Below are 17,150 nucleotides of genomic sequence, written 5' to 3'. Positions count from 1 at the left end.
CAAAATTCCAACAGCCAAAACTACAAAGGAAAATGTACTCAAACATCACAGACACCACACTTAGTTCAAACATAATAATCATCTGAAACTTAAAGTTTTGGCCATATGGAGTCCCACAAACAAGAAGAGTGTCACGTGTTCCTGAAGGGTTCCCAAGTCATGCATTCTGGCGTAGTATGACTTTACCATTACATGGAAAGTAACGAAATGTCTCTAACACGCTGAACTAAAATGTTATATTCTGTACCATCAAACTGGTTCTTGTTAATGTTGTCTCACATGAAATTTCTGTAAATAGTATTCTCTGAAACCGATAGGACATTGTCAAAAACTGTAAACTTTGACTATAAAAACTGCAAGTACTTATTTTGGGGTGTCAAACTCTAGATTATTCTCATCTTTGGTAGTTTATCTTTTCCAAATGTTCAGCATTCCATTCTAATCTTCATTATTTTCCCTGTCCTTTACGCCTAAGTATTCCATGTCGTAAATTGAAAGTTCCCCAATAACATTTAGGCACAATTTTTATTTCTTTCGTTAAGGGTTCCTCAAGTCTTTTGAACCCTACATTGTCTTTCATGTTAACGAAATGGACGCCATAATAAAATTGATCCGCACAGAAAAGTTCCGGTTGGTATCTTTGTCATTGGATATTGCCTGAATAACGTAGATAAAAATACACAGTACGCGAAGAAGACACCACATCACGTTAAGACGAAACCACATAAAGTAATGATATATCGAAATATAGCAAAGACGAAACGACCTCGGGTAAACGAAAAACACTGAGTGTAAAAATAAATTCACATAACGTAAATATATGTCAACAAAACTTATTAATAAAACGACAGAACCTACAAAAGAAATGGCAGAATGTTGAGACAAAACGACGTTACTACATGACATAAATGCAAAATGTAATCATTAAACCACGGCAGGTAATGTAAAAGTGACAGTACATCAAAAATGTGTATCTCCTCAGACAGTGGCGTTCCATACATTTAAGTGATGAATATATGAAACTATCTAGCTCTGTATGACGGATTCCGCTCTTCATCACTTCCTGTCAGTCAGAAACAAGGCTCTCAGTGCTTCAAGACTATTACTTTATATCGTGTTGAATACCGTTATAATGACATCGCACACTATTATCTTACAATGTCTGAAATATTAACCAATCTTTTCTCGTTACATTGTTTGTATAATACAATATATCACAAAAAAACACTTAGGTTCCATCATAGTATATTTTATCGAACTACCTACTGCTAAAATAAAAAGTGTTATACTTAAATATCACTGTCTGAAACGCAACAATGCGTGCATAATTCTATACACGTGATACGCCGAAACAGTTAAAGGATAAATATATATAAATATATTAATCGATTTTTAGTGATTTAATCACAGATTGTTTACTTTTGAAATGTAAGTATATAAAGTACGCTTTATGTAATCAGCTACAAATTCCAAACAAATTTTAAATCTAATGTTTAATTATAATTCCTTGATATAAGAAATAACATGTTATAATGTAAAACTGTATCATATTATGTTAACTACTTCAACATGTTAGTTTACAATAGTGTTTGTTTGTATTATCATTGCCATTGACCCATAACAATGTGTTGCATTATGAGTTTGTGTCAATAAAGAATTTTAGAATTTCTAAAGATTTTATATAAGATTTTAAAATGGTGCTTGTTAATATTGTTGACATAATTTCGATGCTTTCTTACTTTACATGTTTTCCTGGGACCCGTTCTTAAGTCTTAAGTAATAGTCCTTGTAAAAATCATGCAAACGCTGCAAAATGTGATAAACCTAAAAAAATCCTTCACATTTTTATTTTTGTTATAAAGTTGCTTTATAGGTCTATATGAGGAAATGTATAATTATTCATTTCAAACTGTATATTCTAAGGAGATAATCCACATTGAAAATCCAACAGTTTTTATTGTGCTTTATTTTCATTTACAGAGTTATTCCTACTGCACAGTAATCAGAGTTTCGTCATTTGTACTGATATTTTTTAAGGTTTTTTTTCGCTTATTTTTCTGTTTTTTTTTGTTTTTTTTTTTTTTGTTTTTGTTTTGTGGTGGGGTTATTTGCTATCGTCGGTGGGTTTAATTTGGCCTCAAACGTCCATTAAACCTGACAACGGGTTTGTATGTGGTCGAAGGTACTGATATAGCGGCGTATAGGAAATTATATTTATAAATGAAAATTATGTGAGGTTTTTGCAAGTAGGTCTCCATCTCGGATCTGTATTTCAGTGCGCTTATTATATGTTGCTTACATTTCAGGATTAAACAGACTAGGGTTGTGGAACTTTTGTATGGAATTTTAACGCTGGTAGCTGTATTAGTTGTTGTCTCGGCGGACCAAAAGCCAAATATTTTATTTATAGTTGCTGATGATTTAGGTAAGTACTATAAAGACTATTTGCAATAATTACAAATGCATTTTTCTCGTCACACTATCAATATGTCTTTATAAGCACTTTTGAGCAAATCTGATTTCAATGGTTGTTCCTTGTGCTTCACTTATAGATCAGTTACTTTATTAGACTTATAAATTAAAATAGCGAAGTCTCGGCTTTTTCCTTCTTCGTTTTATAAATCAATCAAAATGATCAATACTGTTCGTATGGTGACTTTTCTATCTGTAGACTTTATTACCTTTCATAAAATGATGATAATCAAACTAAATGATGCAGTTGATAACACGTTCCTGCAGATCGTAGCGATGTATGACAATATCAATATATCTTGTGACGTTAATTTCAGATTGTTCACTTTCCATCCACAGGTTGGGATGATGTTGGATTTCACAATCCAGATATAATATCCCCTAACATCGAGTACCTAGCAAAGAATGGAATGATATTAAACCAGTCGTATGTACAACCATTATGCACACCGTAAGTTGTCGTTAATAGTATACAATATATTGCAAATGCTTTCACAATGAAAATTAGTTCATTTTATCATTTTCAAAGAACCATGGGCATCAAGCTTTTGTTCATTTTGATATGTTCATTTAAATGTGTATCAATGATTTTCAGTTTGGAGTTTGCGTAAATACTAGTATACAGTTTGGATTTTGTTTTTGTAGGTCGAGAAATGCGTTTTTGTCTGGTTTTATCCATTCAAGTCTGGTTTGCAGGTATGTTTTTTTTCTCAATTAATGATTTGCAGGAAAGCATGCAATTAATCAAATAAGGAACTAAATTTTTTAGATACATGCGCAGAAGTGCCACGCATGAAGATCATGCGTACTAATGCTTCATGATGATTTTCGTATGAATAATAATGAATATAATGCTGATCAAACGTTTCAATGTGATCATTATTCGCGCATTATCATATATAAATGCGATCACCTTACGATTTACGCACTAATCTGACTACTTGTAATTTCAATTAATATAACTCTATAATATTTCGCTGTGTGTATTTTATAATAACTTACATGCAAAATATGTTACGTACTGGAAGCATATCAGGGGAAGTTGCTGGTGGTGTTAGATGTGTTTTTTCCGCAGAAAAGTGCTCCTTTTTTTATTTTTTTATTTATTTTTTTTTTAATGCCACGAAAATTCTCAATAAAATATTTGAACTCCAACACACCAAAATAAACAAAATGATTATTCTGTTTTTTCCTGTTACAGAATTGGGTGATTTCGCCTTCTACTCCGTCATGTGCACCATTGAATCGGACTTTTCTACCGCAGAAACTAAAAGAACTTGGTTATACAACCCATGCTATAGGAAAGTAAGGGAAAATAGTATGGTGCATGTTTTATTTTAATTTATAGAAATATATTTTGTTTCTGTCAGTTTTCACATGACAGACCGAGTGATGGCTACTTATAAGAACTTGAACATTTGTTTGAGCACGTTTATGATTTATATTTTGTTTCTGTCAGTTTTCACATGACAGACCGAGTGATGGCTACTTATAAGAACTTGAACATTTGTTTGAGCACGTTTATGATTTATATTTTGTTTCTGTCAGTTTTCACATGACAGACCGAGTGATGGCTACTTATAAGAACTTGAACATTTGTTTGAGCACGTTTATGATTTATATTTTGTTTCTGTCAGTTTTCACATGACAGACCGAGTGATGGCTACTTATAAGAACTTGAACATTTGTTTGAGCACGTTTATGATTTATATTTTGTTTCTGTCAGTTTTCACATGACAGACCGAGTGATGGCTACTTATAAGAACTTGAACATTTGTAGGAGCACGTTTATGATTTATATTTTGTTTCTGTCAGTTTTCACATGACAGACCGAGTGATGGCTACTTATAAGAACTTGAACATTTGTAGGAGCACGTTTATGATTTATATTTTGTTTCTGTCAGTTTTCACATGACAGACCGAGTGATGGCTACTTATAAGAACTTGAACATTTGTTTGAGCACGTTTATGATTTATATTTTGTTTCTGTCAGTTTTCACATGACAGACCGAGTGATGGCTACTTATAAGAACTTGAACATTTGTTTGAGCACGTTTATGATTTATATTTTGTTTCTGTCAGTTTTCACATGACAGACCGAGTGATGGCTACTTATAAGAACTTGAACATTTGTTTGAGCACGTTTATGATTTATATTTTGGTTCTGTCAGTTTTCACATGACAGACCGAGTGATGGCTACTTATTAGAACTTGAATATTTGTAGGAGCACGTTTATGATTTATATTTTGTTTCTGTCAGTTTTCACATGACAGACCGAGTGATGGCTACTTATAAGAACTTGAATATTTGTTTGAGCACGTTTATGATTTATATTTCGTTGTTCTTACTTCTTGACGTTTGAGTGTGGAGCATTGCTACCACAAGCGCCATCTTGTGCACCACTGAAGAGAACATTTCTTCCACAGAAACTGAAAGCGCTTGGATACAATACACACATAATTGGAAAGTAATATATAAATATCGGTATACCCTTCTGTGTTCTGAGTATTATTATTGCATCTGAGGTGTAAACTTAAAAATGGATCACACATTTTTTTAGTTACTTGAAAAATGAAGCCGGAATTTTCTCAAATTTTAAAATATGTATGGAGGCAAAAATGGCAGAATTGACATTAAAATTATTAAATACATATCATGAATTATAAATTTGCATTTATGAATGATATTTTTAATATATTTATTTAGCTTCTAGATTTGTTTTTTTCTGAAGAGAGATTGACGAAGTAATGGGACCAACTCTGCGTTTTTCAGAATATAAAAAAAACGTACCATTACTCTTGGATGCTTTCAATTTGAATTTCTGTACGGGCCATTTTTTTTCAAATTTTGAACTCAATAGATATGTAATCTATACTTTAATGACCACCCTGACAACACATTTTACATGTGTTATGAACAAGTTTTAGTAGAACACACTTGCGTTTATCTCACTTTACAATTTCCACTTGCTTATGAAATTGAATTATTTTTAAGAAACATGTTATACCTAGGTGGCATCTTGGTATGTGTAAATGGGAATGTACTCCAACATACAGAGGTTTTGATACATTTTATGGATATTACAGTGGTCGAGAGGACTACTATAACTACACTGTTTGTAAGTATATTAATGTGAATTTATGAGTAACTGAAATCGAATTAGACCATGATAAGATCCAACCTACTTTTCACACCTTTTTTATGATAATTTAACCAAAATAATTGCTGATGCGCTGGAAAAAATAAGAGTGTAACCGTTAATGTATTATATGGGGTTGAACATTTATGTCTTCATATCTATATTTTTCTTTCTTTTGTTTGGCAATTTTTACCTTGGCTCCTTACATTTCATTCTTCTCGCTATTTTGGCCATTTCGTCATCCTGGATTTGGTTTGCCTTGAATCGTAAATCCTGTTTCTCTTTTACCCGATCTATTTAGAAAACAACAGTCATACTTATTAATTACTGCTATTACATGTTAGCTATTTATATTAAGAAAGCCTACTTTTTTATATATTGTACAGTAGGCGGATCAGACTTTCGAGATAACAAGGAACCAGTTAAACCAGACACATATTCAACGGTAGGTTTTCATAGTAACTATTCGGGATTTATCAACCGTAATTTGCCTTAATAACCACTCTGGATTTATAAACGAAATAAACGGCGGGTTGCCGTAATAACTATCCTGGGTTTATCAACAGTAGGTTGTCATGGTTGCAACCATGGAAATGTATACTTAGCTTGCAAATCACCTACTGAAGAAAACAATATTTCAGAAGTAACACGCTTTCTCATTGAATAAAAAAATGTGGTCCATTAACTCATAGACCAAACTTTGTATGACACAGACGTCATCAACCTTTTTCAATGGTTTACTCGTTGTATTGTGATACTAAAATTGAATTATAAGGAATTACTGTTTATTTTTTTAATTAACTTGTTTTATGGGTGTATATTATGAAATGTGTAATTATTCATTCCGATCTGTCTGCTCTTAGGAGTTATCTCTCTTAATTTTGAAATTCACAGTGCATTCTATATAATTTTTATCTCCTATGAGCACGGGTGATATGAAAAACCAATTGTTAATTTCTGTTTACTAAAGCATTTTAAACAAAATATATCACATTTTGCATGATTCTTCGCTGGAGTACTACTTAATACTTCTTTCAGTTTGCATACGCTCGTTGTGCTGATCAAATTATATCCGGCCATGATAAAAACAAACCCATGTTTCTGTATTTGCCATTCCAATCTGTTCATGAGCCTATACAGGTAGAGTATATATTTACATATTTACTTTCAATGTGCTTTTCCTTAAACATTGGATAAACGGTCTAACTATCTGCACTGGTAATTTTATTTAAAAAAAAAGAATCGCATAGAACGCAAAAATATTAGCTTCAAGCTTTAAGCTTGTTTGTGTTAATAAGAAATATCAAATGTGTTCTTGATTCAGAATTATTCAACAATCTTTCAACCTTTTTACAGTTATAAAAAACACGATTTTAAATAAGCGTCGGTGATTTCAATGTTCTTTTCAATCAAATTGAATATTTGTGTTCGCCTGAATCGTTATTCGTCAGTCTTGAAGAGTTGACATTTTAATATCTTTAAACATTTTTTTTTCTATTCTTTACACAAAAGTTCCAAAATATTACGAAGATATGTACAATAATATAAAGAACAAAGGAAGAATACAGTTTTCAGGTAAGGTTTTTACAGGACCAAATATATATATAACTATTTATGGCATATATATATATATATATATATATATATATATATATATATATATATATATATATATATATAACTATTTATGGCATATATATATATATATATATATATGTTAATTGATGGGTAAAATGGTCCTAACAAGAACTTGAGTAACATTATATTCCCTTACACCTTAACATAATTGAGAACTATAACATAAAAGATCGAGATAGAGGGATCTGGTCGAACTAAAACGTTAATGACGTCACAGTACCAAGTTAGTTAATGAAAAATAATATCTTGACTAAATGAGAAGTAAACAGATTTAATCAAAGTAACTTGAATAAGAGTGCACATGTACTCGCGTTGTCTGGCCGGATACACAATTGACCTTTTCTGATGACAGAGCAATCAAGGGAACCAAACTTTTAGCGGAAATCAAAAGAATGTAATCCGGAGACAAAGACCAGAGATGGAAAACAGTTTGATGAAACAGACAGATGAAACAGACTTGATGAAACGGCCAAATGAAAACGAGAACAACATTGTTTACAACTTTGTCATAAGTACAACAATACATATAGGCGTCACAAATGCTTAATGTACATGTGTACTATCTGACAGTCTGTCTATTGTACATGTGTACTGTCTGACAGTCTGTCTTTTCTCCGGTGAACTGTCCTGTGTACTGTCTGACAGTCTGTCTTTTCTCCTGTGAACTGTCCTGTGTACTATCTGACAGTCTGTCTTTTCTCCTGTGAACTGTCCTGTGTACTGTCTGACTGTCCGTCTTTCAAGAGTGAATCAGCAAATTGACTGAATATAAAAATGTTAGCTTTATAATAGTCCTACAGTTTATAATTTACAAGTTTAATATATTACACAAATATATGACATTTGATTTTCATCAAACCAATTATCACGATTCTCATAACTAGGCATATTTGTCTCTCATACATTCACTTCAAAGTATTCAGCTGATTTTTTTTTCATCATAAAGACTTGAGTAGTTATATTATCTTTTACGGCATTGATTACGAGTCTCAAAACCACAAACTCACCATTGTTTTTCATTTGTTCACTTGACAAACTAAATTGTTTGACAGTAGACTTAAGAAAGTTTATTTTATCCCAAGTGTCAGGCTCCGCTACAAAAGCATTCTTTTGACTGCAGAATGCCTGAAAAAAAAAATACATATTGTTTCACGTAATCAAAATCCATGCTTACAACGTGAATCTTTGTTTGTGCAAAGGTATTTTTGTTTTCGGACAATGTATAGTCATTGATCATAGCTCCTTACCAATACATATACCTGTAATGGAATACCTGTAATTCGCTACATTTGAATATTCTGCAAATAAGATAACCTACTATAACGACAAGTTAAAACTGATGTTGATATTTAAATTTTCATTGGCAAAAACTAATGCACCCTGTTTACAATGTAGCGGAAATTGTATCTACTATATAATGAACCCGAATCATTTGGAAAAATTCCTTGTCAGTGCTTTGTTTTTGTTTTTTCTTTGTATGTTTGTTTGTTTTGTATTTTTTTTTGTTTTTTGTTTATGTTTGGTTTTTTTTCTATTTTGTTTTGGTTTGTATGTTTTGTTTTTTGTTGTTTTTTTTTTTTTGTTTGTTTGTTTGGTTTTTTTTCCTTTATTCGGTCTTTTGTTTTTTGATTTTTTTCAGTTTTTTCTATTAAATATTTGAAATAAAAAAATTGTAAAGCCCATTTTTATTGCTCTTATGATTGGTTTGTACCTTATTTTTATAGACGCGCATTAGTGACGAATAAACGAACAACTATTAACATTTTTCACTTTCTTTATGTTTTACATGTCGTATTGATGTAAGTTAATGTTTACATCGAATGATCAGGCATTCTTTAGTCAATGACATTGTATTGTTTACCCTTTTAACTTTTGCTATCCCATTAAGCTGTAGTGCTTACTAGCTTGAACTCTTTTTTGGAAGCATTGGTGATCGCTTTTATTGTTACAAATGATTTGATATCAAATGATTTTGTAGACATATATTATCAATATTGGAAGAATACAGCGTAAGGTGAAAAGTTGAATTGGAATAAATCAAAATGAGTAATGAGTTGAAATATCAAAATAGAAAATTACAAATCATAAAATTTTCCGATTGTCGGTATACTGTTCGAGTGTTTAACGAGTTACATAACATCAGCAGAATTACAACCAAATACGTGACCTTAGGAAGTTCAAGATCCAGAAATAACGCTACAAAATAAGAACTTAACCGAATAATTCGAAATCGAAAGCCAAATCAAGGCTAGATAAAGTCCAGTAAATGAAGGGTAATAACAGAATTTGCAAACTGATAAAATGTAGGCATTAATCAAAAAGAACAGTCAAATAGAAAGTCCATACAACAAATGTTAATATGGTAAAAACTGGATAGTTTGAATCCACTGCAATGGTCTCCACGTGGTTCAGTCATCTCAAAATGAAAAGTGGGTTAAAACAAATAACTTTTTAAAATTCTACATACGTATCAATTTGTTAATTTCAAAAGAATAGCTATGCGGGGCAATTAATTTGCTCATTGGCTCATTACAATCGAATACAGATTGTAGCAAACTTTCTATCGGTATAATTTAACGTTTCGTTTATTTGCAGGACAACTCTTTTCCTGAAAATAGCTTCTCATGTGGGTAATTGCTGACATGGTTATTATCACTTGGTCAAATTTGGGTTTCTTTAGATTGAGACTTCTTACATCTGAAATGCTCCGGTTTAATCCGTGCAGATTATGTTCATTAATATAAGAGTTCATATAAACCATGACATTTTTTTAAGGATTTAATGTAAAATTTTCCCTCCCTTTTAATTCACATTGCCGTCAAACCGAATATAAAAGGGTCAAATAGGAAACCCAACAGAAAGGGCAATAACAAGGCCATGTGTCTTAATCAAAAGCCATGCTTACAACGTGAATCTTTGTTTATGCAAAGGTATTTTTGTTTTCAGACAATGTATAGTCATTGATCATAGCTCCTTACCAATACATATACCTGTAATGGAAAACCTGTAATTCGCTACATTTGAATATTCTGCAAATAAGATAACCTACTATAACGACAAGTTAAAACTGATGTGGATATTCAAATTTTCATTGGCAAAAACTAATGCGCCCTGTTTACAATGTAGCGGAAATTGTATCTACTATATAATGAACCCGAATCATTTGGAAAAATTCCTTGTCAGTGCTTTGTTTTTGTTTTTTCTTTGTATGTTTGTTTGTTTTGTATTTTTTTTTTTTGTTTTTTTGTTTATGTTTGTTTTTTTCTATTTTGTTTTGGTTTGTATGTTTTGTTTTTTGTTGTTTTTTTTTTTTTTTTTTTTTGTTTGTTTGGTTTTTTTTCCTTTATTCGGTTTTTGGGTTTTCAATTTTTTTCAGTTTTTTCTATTAAATATTTGAAATAAAAAAATTGTAAAGCCCATTTTTATTGCTCTTATGATTGGTTTGTACCTTATTTTTATAGACGCGCATTAGTGACGAATAAACGAACAACTATTAACATTTTTCACTTTCTTTATGTTTTACATGTCGTATTGATGCAAGTTAATGTTTACATCGAATGATCAGGCATTCTTTAGTCAATGACATTGTATTGTTTACCCTTTTAACTTTTGCTATCCCATTAAGCTGTAGTGCTTACTAGCTTGAACTCTTTTTTGGAAGCATTGGTGATCGCTTTTATTGTTACAAATGATTTGATATCAAATGATTTTGTAGACATATATTATCAATATTGGAAGAATACAGCGTAAGGTGAAAAGTTGAATTGGAATAAATCAAAATGAGTAAAAAAATATGCTTCTGTTCAAGATCTTTTTTTAAGGAGATAGACCTAGGGTAAGGAACACAACTCTAATAACAAATCATTGGAACGTTTGTATTCAGCATTTGACATCAATCTCATGTAAGCATCAAAGTAACTTGTATTGATTTCATTCTGTTTTAAATTAAAGCTTGATAGGCCTTGGTAAAATTGAATATGATTCCAACATTTAACTGATTTCAAGAGTTATGTCCCTTATCCTATGTCTACCGGTACTTCCTTCATCAACCCAGTCTTTAATTTGTCGATTGAAACGAACTTACCCTTGCACTGATCGAACTTTTAAACTCTGAGCTAAAGTAATAACACCAACTGGAATGTTCCCACCAACCATTTTGGCATGTTTTTTCCTTGAAAAAGAAACAAAAACAAAATGTATGATTGTGATAGGCATCAAAGATTTCACTTCAAATATAGTGTATATTTTTTGTCAATATCTGGGTCTGTACTAATGAACTTCGACTGTATTGTGATAAAGGAAAACCAAATCAGTTGATTATATATTAGTAAGACAAATGTTGAGTTAATACGCACACACTAATACATTAGGATGATGCATTGCCTGTTAAAATTCGACTAACAGGGTATTTAAGGGAACTAACATACTAGCTAAATTCAAACGAATGTTATCTAGGGACAATGACCAGACACTGAAAACAGACACAGACACACACAAATAACCAAAATGATACAGACAAAGTAAATTATATCACCACTCAACAAGTGGATGTTGTATTAGAATAATCTTGTCCGTTCCGTCCGTCCGTCCAAAATTTGTCCCAATTTATTCCGGATCGTTCCCAATGGATGTATTTATTTCATATTTGATGTGTGAATAAATAAAGATGGGACATATGTTGAAAGTAGATCTGGATGCTATCTGTTAGCTATGTTTTTGTTTCTTGGGACTTTGTCATTTTTCATTATCTGAAATGATAGAGAAAAGTTTTGTCTCTGACAATAGATAGTATAATATTATATATGGTGTGTGGATTTCGTTCTATTTAGTTTTTCACTTTTAGCTAGGAATAGTAGAAATACTGTGAGCAAGATCACAAGATAATTCTCGCTTCAAATGCAGTTGAATGTATAACCCGTATGTTTGACTTTCTTCTGTCGCAGTCCCCCAACAGTAACTATATTCTTTTTTGCATAATTACATATTTACGTATAATGCCAAACCTTCCTATAAAGTTACATCAAAATCACGTAAGAAGTTTAGAAGGAAATCCCCTTACTTGGTTTCAACATAAAAAAGGCCTAAATTGGATTATTTTCCTTTGGAGTCCCCTGACATTCAACATTAAAGAAACCTTGGCCAGTTGAATAGGCGTTTACGACGATTTAACATGTAAATCATTAAATGAGATAATCTCTCTTTGGAGTCTACCAAGAGTTACTGAATTCCTTCGTGTACCTTAATTTTGTTTACTGGGTTATAAAAATGACAAAAGTGGAAATTAATAGTGATAGTTGCTATAGTGATAAAAAAAGTTTTTTTTTGAAGAAGGACTAGTAACAGTATTTTGAAATGTTGAAAGGTTTTTTTTCAATTGACTTTCATGTGAAAGTGAAAAAAAGTTTTATTGTTTGCCCAAGAAATCACGCTAAATTTGATAAGTGGATAACAAAATAAAAGTGATACAAATCTAACCGGTGATGCCTTTACAAAGAAGAGGTTTTCTTAGGATATTTCAAGCAGGAAGAAAGAGCTACAGATAAATGAAGTAATGGCATTGCCTGTCGTATTACATTGTACGAGCAATCCTTTTTTGATTCTTCAAAGGATTAAAACATATCGTGATAAGTCAGTGCATAATTTTTTTTCAATATATACAAATGATATATGTCTACAATAAATAATATCTTACTTTGTATTTTATTTTGACATCTTGTCCCGTTATAGCCATCCAGACAGGAACAGATAAAAGAATCACCTTGAACTGTACATATACCTTTATTGTGACAAGGCTTGGAACTACATGGTGTAACTATGAGATAAGAAAACATACTGATTCTAAAAAAAAACTTTGGTCTTAAATACTCGGTTATTAAACCCTTTACGTTTCTCTCTGAATTGGTGGGCATCATCTTTGTTTTACTTCTATGGTGTGATATGCATCAAATGTCATTTTTGTAAATAAATTATTTTATGTTTAAAGTCTGATTGTGCGTTGTACAATCAGATCGTCGAGGTATATTTTCATAATATTTAATAATCTTTAATCTGCACAGTGATTTAATTGACGAAATAGGGAAAAAACAATTAAAGCTGCTTATTACAATTTTCAAAACTCAAAAAGCACAGGTGAAAAACGAATTAATTAAATTCAGAAAAGCACAAAAACAAAATTCGAAAATACCATGAAAACTGTATAAAAATTAGTAAGCAAGACTCTACAGCCCTTTTCACAAAAAAATCGTAATTGCAAAATTAGTCATAACTTATGACGTCACAATAATTTGACTTATTATGACGTCACGACTTACGACTAATTTTACACTTGCGATTTGTTGTGAAAAGGACTGCTGGAGTCTTTTATAATTTAGTAAAACTTTAAATATAAAGACGACATTTTAAAGCCAAAATGTACCGATTATCTATACCTTACAGTGGTATATAAGTGATTGGAACGGCAGAAATGAAAGAGGTAAAAACAATCCTTTGTTTTAGTTGTATATAACTTTTTACAATTGTCCTGGTTTCCTCTTGCCCAAAGAATTGCGTATCTCTGAAGAAAACATTGATTTAAAATGATCTTTGTTACGATTGAATTTCGACTGCGTTCTGTTTAAGTGGAACCAAATTCATTTCGCATAATATTAATCTTGCAGCAAAAAAAAACATTAAAAAAAACATTGCCTTTATATGACCAAACACATTTTTTAAATCGTAGATTTGAAAAAATACAGGGAGAATTACATAATTCAAGGGATTTGGAAATATCATGTAATTCTGTAAATCAACTTTAAATGAACAGATATAGATACATGATAAACATCTTTGAACATGATAAACAATGTTTTACTTTCGCAACTTGTCCCGTTGTAGCCATCCGGACAGGAGCAGATATAAGAAGCCGCTTGGACTGAACATGTACCATTGTTGTGGCAAAGCTTGAAACTACATAGGGTTCCTATAGTATAATAAAAATGAATATAGATTTATATTTTGAGTGTATCACGTATGTAATGGTGATCGTTATTTTTCATATGTTTCTATGTTTAGACCTCATTGCAAAGGTAGATTTTTTATGGATATTTTTTTGCTAAATTAATGACGCTTTACGCAAACTCATCATCTACAAATACTTTCATAATTTTAATTTCAAACTGCACCTGAATTTCAAAGACCCTGTGGTTAAAACTCAACAGTTGTGGAATAAAAAAAACTGCTTATATAATATTTAGTACAGAAGGAACATCCAACAAAAAAAAATCTGAAAACTTTAAAAACTGAATGAAACTTCAAAATCAATGCTTTGAAATATGTTTTTACTTCAAAAAGCTTAAATTAAAAAAAGCTACAAATTTCCAAAAATAATTGGTTACATATCCTTTACAAAATGTATAAGTAGCAAACAATGTACACAAATAAAAGTTGACTTTTTGTTTGAGTGTTATCAGAGAAATGGTCATTACCTACGATTTTCGACTTTGCAGTGATTAAAAAAACATCACCACTAGAAACATTGATGTGAATGGGAGACTTTAGAAACTGCTTGACAGAAATATGTTAAATTGAAACTTGAAAAAAGTTTTTGAAAGTGAAAACAGTGCAAGATTTTTCGATTATTTGTTGGCGTAGGGAACTCGTTACGCCTTCTTCGGTGTTACGTAAATACTAACCAAACTAATCGCGCATACTGCCCTGATATTTTAACTGGAGTGCTGAAAGTCTATTCTGGTCGATTTGAAAGATCCCTTACAAAAATAAATACAGATGAATGATATAGTCAAAGCTACGACCAAAACTATCGGTGCAAAAATATGACACCCTAAGGAAACATTGGTTAAAGGCCTGGGGCATTTTCTTGTTCTACTGTAAGATTTGAAAATATGTTATTAGTAGTAACATTTACTTTTGTAAGATATTTAATGTTGTTACATGTAAGGAGGAAGACCTAGGGTAAGGGACATAACTCTTGAAATCTGTGATATATTTGTATCATATTCAATATCACCTAAGCCTTTTAAGCTTTCAATTGAACAAGAATGAAATAAATCCACGTCACCGAAGTTACTAAGATGCTTACATGATATTGATGTAAATTGCTGAATACAGACGTTCCAGTGATTCGTAAGAATTGTGTCCCTTACCTTGGGTCTACCTCTATGAATCGCCTTGTTCTAACTATAACCGAAGTACATTGCTTTTAAATTTAAATTTACAGGTAAAACCAACAACATACAACATGTATAACTAGAATAGATCACACTGAAAACCGAATTCAATTTACATAGCAAGACTGTGAGTTTTAATCTGGTTAAACTTGAAACAAACATAAAAGCAAAACAAACCTTAAAAATGTACCGAATGACTTACATTGATATAGTAACGATGAAACTAAATAAAGAAGGCAAAACATTGTTGAGCCACTATTAAGAGGTAAATACCTTTTTTTGAATTGTCCTGGTTTCCTGTTGCTCCGAACAATACAAAATAAAGTAAATAAACGAGACCCAAAACTGTCAAGGCAATTATAAAGGCAAACACAATTTTCCATTTTCGTCTCCTGTAACATTCTTTTGTTGTCATTCTTCCTGCGCTAAATTCTTGCTGCGGTTTATCTCCGTGTTGTTTACTCCAACCGGTTTTGTTTTCAATCCATAATTGTCTTTTGTGGTTACAATTCTCATACTGTGGAACAATGTCTGTGTAATATGTTCCAGATGTTGACTTTTGTAAGACTTCTTTATCTAGAATTAATTCGGAATAGTGTCCTTCGGATGATGTTTGCCCTTGATTTTCGTCCGACGGAAGTAATTCTGTATAATATTTAACTGATATTGGTATTTCTTTGTCTTTCCTTGCGTTACTGTGAACCAGTGTGGTATGGTCAAGCTCCATAATAAATTTTAACTGACTCAAATCATTGAAGATGATTGTATATAGTATATATACTAAATTAACATAATAGGTATTTATATTGGAAGAGGGTGTTCTAATTTGACTGTATTAGGAAGTAAAATTATCTTGCTCATCTAAAGCGGTTACACCTAAATGCACTTTATCTAACCTTATTTGGTGTTTGATTTGTTACAATCACTGATATGAAACATCTTATAAAGAGAAGGGATGGGGGCTGTGCACAAAATAATGTATTTGTCAAAGACATTACAATGAGTGTTACAAATGAAACAGTGTCATTACATATCAATACATGTATATTGAAAATCAACTTTCCTCCTCTCTTAAAGAAGTAAACCTAGGGTAAGGGACATAACTCTTACAAATCATTGGAACGTTTGTATTCAGCATTTTACATCAATCTCATGTAAACATCAAAGTAACTTTGACTGATTTCATTCTGTTTCAAATGAAAGGTTGATAGACTTTGGTGGAATTGAATGCACTACATACATATCACTGATTAAAAGAGTTATGTTCCTTATCATAGATCTACCTCCTTAATTGGTATATCCTTCAATCCTCCATTCAAAACCAGGTTTTAATGATTAAAAACCCGATTTTACATTAATAATTGTAAATAAAGTATACAAGACTGGTCTTAGAAACTGTATGAAACAATGGAGTCAAAGTTACATGTAATAAATTAATTTCGTTTATTACGTAATTTTGGCGTAAGATGCACACAATATTTTCAACTTTCCTCTTGTCTAGAACTATTTGTTACATAAACCACCGTGTTGTTTTACAAATAATTTTACATAGTGTGAAACCAACTTTTCCTACCCAAAGCTTACACTCATACACAAATTAGTGCATGTTTCGTGTTCTTTGCTTTTGTCCTATTCAACCTTACCTTGAATGGAAGCGGGTTTGTTTACATCTATTTCTTGTCGCAACTCTGGAATTCGATATAATCTTCACTCTGCTCAAAATTTGACCATAGAG

At 31.5% G+C, this 17,150-nt stretch overlaps 2 protein-coding genes and 1 long non-coding RNA gene across 3 annotated transcripts in view; 2 read left to right on the top strand and 1 right to left on the bottom strand.

The window, feature by feature from the left end:
- The window catches only part of LOC148603198 (perlucin-like), a 50,129-nt gene extending 34,022 nt beyond the window's left edge, over positions 1 to 16,107 (bottom strand). The window contains exons 1-5 of the mRNA XM_088552965.1: positions 15,689 to 16,107; positions 14,101 to 14,208; positions 12,943 to 13,062; positions 11,335 to 11,421; positions 8,258 to 8,375 (exon numbers count right to left, since the gene is read on the bottom strand). Coding sequence (XP_088409091.1) covers positions 8,258 to 8,375; positions 11,335 to 11,421; positions 12,943 to 13,062; positions 14,101 to 14,175 — 400 coding nt within the window. The 5' untranslated portion in view covers positions 14,176 to 14,208; positions 15,689 to 16,107. The remainder of the gene's footprint in view (positions 1 to 8,257; positions 8,376 to 11,334; positions 11,422 to 12,942; positions 13,063 to 14,100; positions 14,209 to 15,688) is intronic.
- Positions 2,790 to 5,796, top strand: LOC148603200 (arylsulfatase B-like). The gene is made up of 3 exons (XM_088552966.1): positions 2,790 to 2,923; positions 3,118 to 3,168; positions 3,674 to 5,796. The coding sequence occupies exons 1-3, from the start codon at positions 2,915 to 2,917 to the stop codon at positions 3,779 to 3,781; spliced, it is 168 nt and encodes a 55-aa protein (XP_088409092.1). The 5' UTR covers positions 2,790 to 2,914; the 3' UTR covers positions 3,782 to 5,796.
- On the top strand, positions 5,999 to 7,187 carry LOC148603199 (uncharacterized). The gene is made up of 3 exons (XR_015916637.1): positions 5,999 to 6,057; positions 6,651 to 6,752; positions 7,125 to 7,187. It is a non-coding gene; the product is annotated as an uncharacterized LOC148603199 (long non-coding RNA).
- Positions 16,108 to 17,150: the final 1,043 nt, after the last annotated feature.

This window comes from Perna viridis, chromosome 11 (genome assembly GCF_037379345.1).
Source record: "Perna viridis isolate PV_CMFRI_1.1 ecotype Kerala chromosome 11, ASM3737934v1, whole genome shotgun sequence".
NCBI classification, from domain to species: Eukaryota; Metazoa; Mollusca; class Bivalvia; order Mytilida; family Mytilidae; genus Perna; species Perna viridis.
The sequence above is the reverse complement of the archived record's forward strand: the minus strand, read 5'-3'. Positions and strand labels throughout refer to the sequence as shown.

What these genes read in the sequence shown, in the direction of transcription:
- LOC148603200 (XM_088552966.1), top strand. An exon ending in CATTCAAGTCTGGTTTGCAG is followed by an intron (nt 3,169 to 3,673) that starts GTATGTTTTTTT and finishes TTCCTGTTACAG; the next exon opens with AATTGGGTGATTTCGCCTTC.